At 35.0% G+C, this 10,400-nt stretch overlaps 1 protein-coding gene across 1 annotated transcript; it reads right to left on the minus strand.

Moving 5' to 3' along the window:
- Positions 1–6,025: 6,025 nt before the first annotated feature.
- LOC123550156 (uncharacterized) lies at positions 6,026–8,858 on the minus strand. The gene is made up of 3 exons (XM_045338593.2): positions 8,741–8,858; positions 7,687–7,966; positions 6,026–6,901 (listed from the first exon to the last, which is right to left on the minus strand). The coding sequence occupies exons 1-3, from the start codon at positions 8,744–8,746 to the stop codon at positions 6,666–6,668; spliced, it is 522 nt and encodes a 173-aa protein (XP_045194528.2). The 5' UTR covers positions 8,747–8,858; the 3' UTR covers positions 6,026–6,665.
- Positions 8,859–10,400: the final 1,542 nt, after the last annotated feature.

The following is a 10,400-nucleotide window of genomic DNA, read 5'->3' on the forward strand; positions in this document are numbered from 1 at the left end:
TTTATTGTTTGCAGCTGACCTTTGTGAAGTGCATTTAGTGGCTACCAGAGCTAATACAGAAACGTTAACCCTTAACATACTGGACATGATTGATTCTGCCTTTGCGACCAGTGTGGGTAATGATCAGACTGCACATCCATGCAGTCTGATCATGATCTGCACTGTTCACCATTCAGTCAGTATCTTTTTGGGTAAGCACCCACTTTAACTGTTATTGGTACTGTCTAAATTGAAAGATGGACAAGTTCATTATAAAAATTTAGGAGGGTAAGGGTTAATACAATATTTCTCCATGGTATGCTTAATGATATTCATCAAAAATGGCCTGTACAACTAGAGTACTAACAATTAAATAGTTATTCTAACACTTAACAAACCTCTGATTATTAGCTCACCTGTCACATAGTGACACGGTGAGCTTTTGTGATCACCCGTCGTCCATCCGTCCGTCAACAATTTCTTGTCTGCACGATAGCGGTTTCATTTATAATTTTATTTTAAGCAAACTTGCACACAACTTGTATCACCATAAGATCTCGGTTCCTTTCTTGAACTGGCCAGATCCTATTATGGGTTCCAGAGTTATGGCCCCTGAAAGGGCCAAAACCAGCTATTTTGACCTTGTCTGCACTATAGCAGCTTCATTTATGATTTTATTTTAACCAAACTTGCACACAACTTGTATCACCATAAGATCTCGGTTCCTTTCTTGAACCGGCCAGATCCCATAATGGGTTCCAGAGTTATGGCCCCTGAAAGGGCCAAAACCAGCTATTTTGACCTTGTCTGCACAATAGCAGCTTTATGATTTGAGTTTTACTGGCACACAACTTGTATCACCATAAGATCTTGGTTCCTTTCTTGAACTGGCCAGATCCCATTATGAGTTCCAGAGTTATGGCCCCTGAAAGGACTAGAATTAGCTATTTTGACATTGTCTGCACAATAGCAGCTTCATTTATGATTTTATTTTAACCAAACTTACACACAACTTGTATCACCATAAGATCTCGGTTCCTTTTTTGAACTGGCCAGATCCCATTATGGGTTTCAGAGTTATGGCCCCTGAAATGACCAAAATTAGCTATTTTGACCTTGTCTGCACAATAGCAATTTCATTTATGATTTGAATTTAACCAAACTTGCACACAACTTGTATCACCATAAGATCTCGGTTCCTTTCTTGAACCGGCCAGATCCCGTAATGGGTTCCAGAGTTATGGCCCCTTAAAGGTCCAAAATTGGCTATTTTGGTTTTTGCAGCCATATAGAGACATCATTTATGGTTTTATTTGAAACAAACTTCCAAAATATCTTCAACAACAATAAATCTTGGATTCCATGACAAATTAGATCCAATCGTAGGTTCCAGAGTTATTTTATATCTGATTACCTCCCCTGATTGTAGTCAAAATGGATTAATATCAGTAAGTACTTATAGGACTTATTTGAAATTTCATTATTGTCATTAGTTGGACTGAGCCAATCAGAGTATATAACTATGGACTGATTTGATGTCAAATTACCTCCCTTTATTTCAAATTAAAATTGGTATATCTCCATAACTAATGAAAATACTGATCTGAAATTTCATTTATGTCAATAGATTTATTTGGCAGATCCTTCTCTTGTTCACTTACAATAATTTTTTTTTAATTACTTCCCTTTTACGTTATTATAAATAGCTTATTTTAGTAACTTTTTAGCTCACCTGTCACATAGTGACAAGGTGAGCTTTTGTGATCACCCTTCGTCCGTCGTCCGTCGTCAGTCCGTCCGTCCGTGCGTGCGTGCGTCCGTCCGTCAACAATTTCTTGTCTGCACGATAGTGGTTTCATTTATGATTTTATTTTAACCAAACTTGCACACAACTTGTATCACCATAAGATCACGGTTCCTTTCTTGAACTGGCCAGATCCCATTATGGGTTCCAGAGTTATGGCCCCTGAAAGGGCCAAAGTTAGCTATTTTGACCTTGTCTGCACAATAGCAGCTTTATTTATGATTTGAATTTTACCAAACTGGCACACAACTTGTATCACCATAAGATCTTGGTTCCTTTCTTGAACTGGCTAGATTCCATTATGGGTTCCAGAGTTATGGCCCCTGAAAGGGCCAGAATTAGCTATTTTGACCTTGTCTGCACAATAGCAGCTTCATTTATGATTTTATTTTAACCAAACTTGCACACAACTTGTATCACCATAAGATCTTGGTTCCTTTCTTGAACTGGCGAGATTCCTTTATGGGTTCCAGAGTGATGGCCCCTGAAAGGGCAAAAATTAGCTATTTTGACCTTGTCTGCACAATAGCAGCTTCATTTATGATTTGATTTTAACCAAACTTGCACACAACTTGTTTCACCACAAGGTCTTGCTTCCTTTCTTCAACTGGCCAGATTCCGTCTTGGGTTCCAGAGTTATGGCCCCTTAAAGGTCCAAAATTGGCTATTTTGGCTTTTGCAGCCATATAGAGACTTCATTTATGGTTTTATTTGATACAAACTTCCAAAATATCTTCAACAACAATAAATCTTGGATTCCATGACAAATCAGATCCAATCATATGTTCTCCAGAGTTATTTTATATCTGATTACCTCCCCTGATCGTAATCAAAATGGATTTATATCAGTAAGTACTTACAGGGCTTATTTGAAATTTCATTATTGTTATTAGTTGGACTGAGACAATCAGGGTAGATAACTATGGACTGATTTTATGTCAAATTACCTCCCTTTATTTCAAATTAAAATTGTTATATCTCCATAACTAATGAAGATACTGATCTGAAATTTCATTTATGTCAACAGATATATTTGACAGATCCTTCTTTTGTCCACTTACAATATTTTTTTTTAATTACTTCCCTTTTACGTTACTATAAATAGCTTATTTTAGTAACTTTTTTATTATTGGCCGTAGGGAAAACACGAGACCAGTTTTCTGTGGTACAACATGGATGGTACCTCCAATTTTTAGGTGTATTTTAACATATCTATACCTTGTAAGATTTTTTTTTTCTTTTTGGTTAAATTCCTTCCCTTTGTTGTTCCTGTCCTTTGGACTTAGATATTTTTTCTGAGGACCTTCTTGTCCTCAATTGCAATGATAACAGGTGAGCGATATAGGGCCATCATGGCCCTCTTGTTTATTATTGGCCGTAGGGAAAAATCGAGATCACTTTTCTGTGGTACAACATGGATGGTACCTCCAATTTTTAGGTGTATTTTGACATATCTGTACCTTGTAAGAATTTTTTTTTTCTTTTTGGTTGAATTTCTTTCCTTTGTTGTTCCTGTCCTATGGACTTAGATATTTTTTCTGAGGATCTTCTTGTCCTCAAGTGCAATGATAACAGGTGAGCAATATAGGGCCATCATGGCCCTCTTGTCTTGTGTATAAATGTGATACTGGTTCAGAAGCAACAATGCAATTTAAGAATTATGTCTTTGATTTTTATGCTCCAACATTTATGAAGGGGGCATATAGCATTGCTGCTGTCCGTACATCCATACCATAGATACCGAAATCTTGTTTGTCCAACTCCTCTAACACTAGAAGCCCGATTTGCTTCAAACCTTTACAGATGAACAAGCTTGATGTGCAGAGGATCTTAAAGGAAGGATCTTGTGCTGTGACTATTTTTACCGCAGTTATGGCCCTTTGATCTTTTTGCTATATAGAATTTAGAGAAAGATCTTGTGTGCCCAACTCCTCCCACACCATTACCCTGATTTACTTCAAACTTCCACTGATGAACAAGCTTGATGTGCAGATGACCATTAAGGAAGGAACTTTTGCTGTGACTATTTTTACTGCAGTTATGGCCCTTCGATAGTTTGCTATATAGAATATAGAGAAAAATCTTTAAGTGTCCAACTCCACAAACATTATTGAAAGGATTTGCTTGAAAGTTTCACAGATGAAGGATCTTGATGTTAAGATGACCATAATTGATGTACCTTTTTCTTTGGCTATTTTTTTCTAGAATTAATATGGCCTTTTCTGAATTTCACAAAATAGGCATAGGATGGTGCAAAACGTTGGGGACATTTGTGTCCTATGGACACAATTCTAGTTGTACATGAGTAGATCAGAGGGCAATTTTTTTGTGTGTAAATTTTAAGTGTTGACTTGATTAGCAGTACAAAGCCTCATACTTTCATACTTTTATACAAGAAAGGTGAGTAATAGTTTTTTCTTCATAATATAAATTTACCTTTTTAGCAGAGTCCTTGAAAAAAAAAACAATGATACAATCTTATTAGCTACATCTTATAACATTGTATTATTAGGTTTTTTCAAGGACTTTCCCAAAAAGGTTACTTAATTTTATGAAGAAAAATAATTATTTCCCTTTATTAAGTAAATGTAGGAGGCTATGTACTGGTTATATAGTTACAAGAATGGAAACCGAAGTTGTTTAAGTACGTTTAGGATACTTCTGTATGTACATGACTGAATAAGACCTTCAAATTTAATATAGTGTTTGTGAGACAGTCTGCAGATACTGACTAACAAAAAGCAATAGTTTTATCAAAACAGTTTGAGAAACATTAGTGTCTGTAGAAATTCTGTACCATGTACCCTTGTCAATTTTAGTGCAATACAAATCTATTTAAGGTTTAGGAGTATATCACCAAAACACAGAAATATTTCATAAACGAACAACATCGTTACCAATATTTTACCTGACCATTACATGTTCTGACGTACTGTCCCGTACTGAAAATATTCTGAAAAAGTTGTCCCCCTTTGAAAATGAATGCCATTTGTAAAGAAATAAAAATAAACAATCGCTGAAAACTGCGTTCCACCTAGTTATGTGAAATTTCAACACTCGCACGCTATTATAAATGCATCAAAACAAACATGTGTAACAGTTCCTTGAAAATGGTGAGTTTTTAAAAGCGCTTGACTGTCTGGAAGTGGGGCCTGTTTAAACAGTTCTTTTTTTCGGAATTCAACAGGCTGGTAACATTGCCCGATCGGGCTTAAGACATAAAAAGTGATATTTCTTGAAAAATAATAAAGATATTTCTTTCCAACTTGGTCCATTTATTAAGCATAACATATGATGCTTATCAAGATAGAAGTAACTTTGTTGCCTTCAGTTTTGTTAGAATTACTTCCCTTTTTCAGTTTTTTATGATGCATAATTTTTGAAGTCCAAAATAGTTGTGTTTTAATGCAATGTTTAAAACAGAAAAGGTTCAATGGCTTTCTATTGCTCCAAACTTGTGCGCCAATACCTTTATTCTGTATATTTAGGGTTAATACTTCGTTTCTAGTGCAGATGTATGAGCATGTTTTTAAAACTAATATTTCTCTATGATGTTGTAAGTGAAAGCAAAGTAAAATGTAAACATTCATGTACTAGCGCAATAATTTAGAGCATTAGAAAGCCATTGAACCTTTTTTTTGTTTTAAACTTAGCAATAGAACATGTTTTTTTGGACTTCAAAAATTATGCGTCATAAAAATCTGAAAAGGGGAAATAATTCTACCAAAACTGAAGGCAACCAAGTTATTTTTATTTTAATTTGTATATTTTGTTATGCTTAATAAATGGACCAAGTTTGAAAAAAATAACTTCATTAGTTTTCAAGAAATATTACTTTTTATGTCGTAAGCCCGATCGGGCAATGTTACCAGCCTGTTCAATGCTTGTATCCGTATACTGACACTTGTTTTGTAGAGTAATATAAGTAATATACACGCTATCATTACAAAAACAACAAAACAAGTGTCAGTATACAAATATAAACATTGAATTCCGAAAAAAGGACTGCCTAAATGGGACTCACTTCCGGGCAGTCAAACGCCTTCAAAAATTCACCATTTTCAAAGAACTGTTAGACTTGTTAGTTTCGATTCATTTGCAATCGCATGCGATGTTGAAATTTCACATAATTAAGTGGAACACAGTTTTCAGCAATTGTTTACTTTTATTTCTTTACAAATGGCATTCATTTTCAAAGGGGGACAACTTTTTCAGAATATTTTCCGTACGGGACAGTACGGCAGAACATGTAATGGTTAAGTAAAATATTGGTAACATGTTATTCGTTAATAAAATATTTCTGTGTTTTGGTGATATACTCCTAAACCTTAAGATGTAAGTTAACCCCTAACAAAATTTCCAGTAATAGAATAATGTATAATAATTAGAAATTCGTGCAGCTCGTTTTACTGTAGATCAGGTAATTTTCGTGATCATTTCAGTTTCACAAACATCTAGTAATATGCAAATACAAAACACTCGCGAATATTAAGAATCATTGTCTTCAATGACGAAAAACCTGATTTTTTTATCATTGCATATGTAACTCGTGTCTGTCAGTCACGAAATAAAAAAGTACAAGTTTTCTTTCATGTATTTGTTAAAATCAAGCCAGTAATACTAAGATCATTCCATTCTGAATTTTCATAATTGCTGCACTGTGGTTACACGAGTGACATAGTTTTGTCTAATGATAAACATAAACCATTTCATCTGTGCTACACAATCTCCCGGATACACATATATATGCAAGCTCTGTTTGGTCACAATATCATTTGTAACTATTGTACGAAGATGTCGTGGTTTCTTTACTTCTCAAAATATTTTTGCAATTTAAGCCAAGTTGGAATTTCAGTTGTTGTTGTGAAGTTTGGGGGTATTGTTAAAGTGACTTGTAAGCTTCCATTGCCGTTGTTAAGTTTGGGTTCAATGTTGAATATATATTATGCAGACCAACCTCTTCGTTTGGCGGCGAGAGTTTAATTCCTATGCTAGCTCTCAACATACTTGCACTAATCTGAAGCGGTATGATGACCAGAATGCAAATTAAGCACGCTATATACAGGATCTTGTACAAGGACAGTCGGCAACACATTCGTCTGTCGAAGCGGCCTTGCTCTAGAAAAAATTAAATCACGCAGTTATAACCCGTTTAGATCGTGACAATAAAAAACATTTTCTCAAGAACTGCTGGTAATGTAAGGGAGAGGAATAGTTAAATGCAAAATATATCGTAATCATTCTCCCATCTTAGTACCTGTAGAGTCGCGAGTACGCGACCTACACGGAAACGACTATCAGTTAAAGTAGACTTTAGTGAAGGTTGACTACTGCTGTGTTAACTCAAAGATAAGCCCATACCTTAGCTTTTGCGTCATATTTAGAAAAATACTTGTCGGGCAGGAGAAAACCCCAGCAAAAAAATTGGCTTCTGCACCTTTAGCGTATTTCTTGACACTAACTAGTCATTAAAAACAAACCACTCATTTACAAAACTACATTGTATTTATATTTTTAAAAAATCCACTTTCTAACGTGGCCTTTCACTGATAATTATATATTCCTACACCAAAATATTAGAAAGTTATTTTAAGCAATAATTGAACATTATTTAAAACTTAGGCAAACATTATCGCACGATTTCAATAAGAATCAAAACCTCAAATTCATTCTTCTTTTAAGCCCTTACAGAAATGTTTGTTACTTTTCGTTCAGACAGCCTAATGCCTAATCTATCAGGTACGCTCTGCATAAGAGTCAATTTGTTATGGTCCAAGAGAAAAGGAATGTAACAAAAAGATAAGTTTATTAACTATTTGAAATCTGTTGAATATTTGATAAACAAATCACTTTGGATATAGTACATCTGCAGACTGTACAGACAACATTTATGAGTTACTAACCAGGTTTTTCGGAATCAAGAAGCCTCAGGCGTTTGTATGGTTTCTCCTTTCGGCCACCATGTTCCTTCATGTTTATCATGTACATGATAACGGCAAGCAATGCCACACCAACTTGGAAGCAAAAAGACAATCCCAGCAGCCATAGAACAACAGCAACATCGGTGGAGCTATTGGTGACTTTCATGTTGTAAATGTTCGTAATGTCAGCAACGGTACTGCAGAAGAGAGCTGCATAGAGGCCTACTGTAGACACGCCTTCCAAAAATTTGTAATCGTTTGGCTGGAAAAAAGACGAGAAGTCCTTGTTGCTTATAAACAATCATTTTTCTTACTTGCTTATATAATTGTTTATTTTTGGAGATAATGATCTTGAAAGGAACCGAAAACTGAAAAAAACAAGAAATGAAGTTTAAATGATATAAGATGTTTCACCGTTTTCTCTGTTTTACTAGGGCGATGATTGATATTAGCAAGCGTCAAATTCTTGCCCTGATTGTGCAATAACGAAAGAGATACGATGTTACTTCATTATATTACAAAAGCGGATGGTTTTAACTTTAGTGAAAACTTGATTTTTTGTACACAAATGCTTTCTGAGGCGATGTTACTATATTATACTACAAAAGCGAATGGTTTTAACTTTAGTGAAAACTCGAATTTTGGTACACAAGTGCTTTCTGCTGTACCTTAAATAATATGATGTTGAATGAGTAAAGCTGACCTTTGTTTTGGCATCTTCTCTTTGATCTTCTAAATCCCAAAAATATGAATTCTAACGTTTATTTTTTTTCGTTGAAAAATTCGTTACATGTATTATATTCGTAGTATACTTTGAATGACGAGACTTTATATTTGATATTTTTTCTATGTACTGCTTTTCCCAGGTCGTAGGCCCGGGTATCGACAGGAATACGAAAACCAGCAGAAAATGAAAGGAAATCTGTCAGAGCTTATAAGTCGGGAAGATTTATGTACATTTCACATGGGTCGCAAAATAAACAAAAGAATAAAAGAAGTTCAGTTTCTCAATTAATAAACAGCAGATTGAACTTACCGCCATTTTCTATCCGTAGTTTGATTGTAAAAAGAATTCTTTAAAACATTTAAATGATCATATCATGTGCAAACATTGTTCACAAAACAGATAAGATAATCATGCCTGTCGAAGTGGGTATTTTAAAACGAGTGGATCAAACTGTCAATTTTAGATACTAGTACTCCGGAAATATTAGAATAATGCATGATAACATACAAGACCTTGTAATGCATGCACAAATGTTATCAAAATAGCATTGCCCCTGCACACTGCAACCACTTAATCATGCATACTCTCCAAATTGCTCGCGATATATCAATGAACAAAATTAAATAATATACAGAATTATTCTCTGTAAAGTAATTTATGTATGTACCAGGTTTGTGATAAAATCAATTGTCCTTTGAAAGTTAATTTTGGATTCATCTTCTGTGTTTGGCCGAAAGACTGGCAACAAGCATAGGAAAAGACAAATGTACGAAATGAAAAGATGTATCTGTAAAGGTACATATTTCCTTCTATCTATGAACAAGATTTCATGGAAAAGTATCTTATTATACTTTCAAAGATACGACAGAATCCGCCTTTTTGTGACTGCCTGATGAACATACAGTCTACGGAGTCTTTCTTAAACACTTATAGTCATTTACAAATGTATTACAGTACCTAGTTGTATTAAAATACCTGCAGAAAGCATATTTTGCGGAAAGACATCAGACGGACTGACTGGTGGACGGAGAACAAATCGATAGCCTACACGTTTCAAAGACATTCCTGGATATTTCTTATGTTAATGAATCATTGTATTAAAAGATGATAGTACTTCAATTTCCAACAAAGATTCCGCTTAAGAAATTATCATGACTTAAACAGGCGTACTGCCCATGCGCAGTTAATGGATCCTTTCGATTTTGAGGTTCAAGGTCATAGTGACTGTTTCCGATGTCTTGACATAGGATCCTCAAATTTTGCTGGCATATTGCCTGAGCACTGAATGACTCCAAATGATTTTCAGGTCAATTGTCAAAGTCACAGTACTTAGTGGTACAGCACAAAATCTTTTTGCTCAGTATATTAAGAATGCATTTAACTCAAACATAGCAGGTACGTTGCCATGAGCAGCGGATGGTCCCTATTGATTTGAGGTCAGAGAGTTAAAGGTCAAGGGAACAGTGTTCGTTAGTGCAACGCATTTTTTGAAGAAAAAAAAAGTCATTGCTACTGCCATGCTAATTGATTCGATGGACGTATGTAATGGTGCCGGTATTAGTCCGTCTGTTAGCAATTTAATTTCCGCTCAATACCTTCTGGATTCTTGACCTTTGACGCTCAAACCTAATAAGCCCATTCTTTCGGGCTTATTTTGAACTGCACAGGGGTACTGCTTCAATATCATGAATGATATTTTTGAAGACAAATTGTTTTTGTTTTGGTTCTCAGTTGAAACAATTAATGTTAGTTACATAATGTAAAGCAAACGCAAAGACTTCTTACAGATTAATGTGCCTTAGTAGATGTCTTAATAGCTCACACATGAGTCAAAGGCACATACAGCCACCAAACCTTAAGACAGTTTAAATAAAAACTTAATACAACTTTTCTTTTGCTGCTTGATGGATAATTTACCAAACCTGGGGCATAGAACTGGAGATCAAAATATATTCTGGCTCTAATCCAA

Source organism: Mercenaria mercenaria, chromosome 6 (genome assembly GCF_021730395.1).
Source record: "Mercenaria mercenaria strain notata chromosome 6, MADL_Memer_1, whole genome shotgun sequence".
NCBI lineage: Eukaryota > Metazoa > Mollusca > Bivalvia > Venerida > Veneridae > Mercenaria > Mercenaria mercenaria.

Bases quoted from the DNA above. Each gene is read 5' to 3' on its own strand.
- LOC123550156 (XM_045338593.2), bottom strand. The intron at 6,902-7,686 runs GTTAGTAACTCA...AATTTTTTCTAG, and splicing joins TCTTGATTCCGAAAAACCTG to AGCAAGGCCGCTTCGACAGA.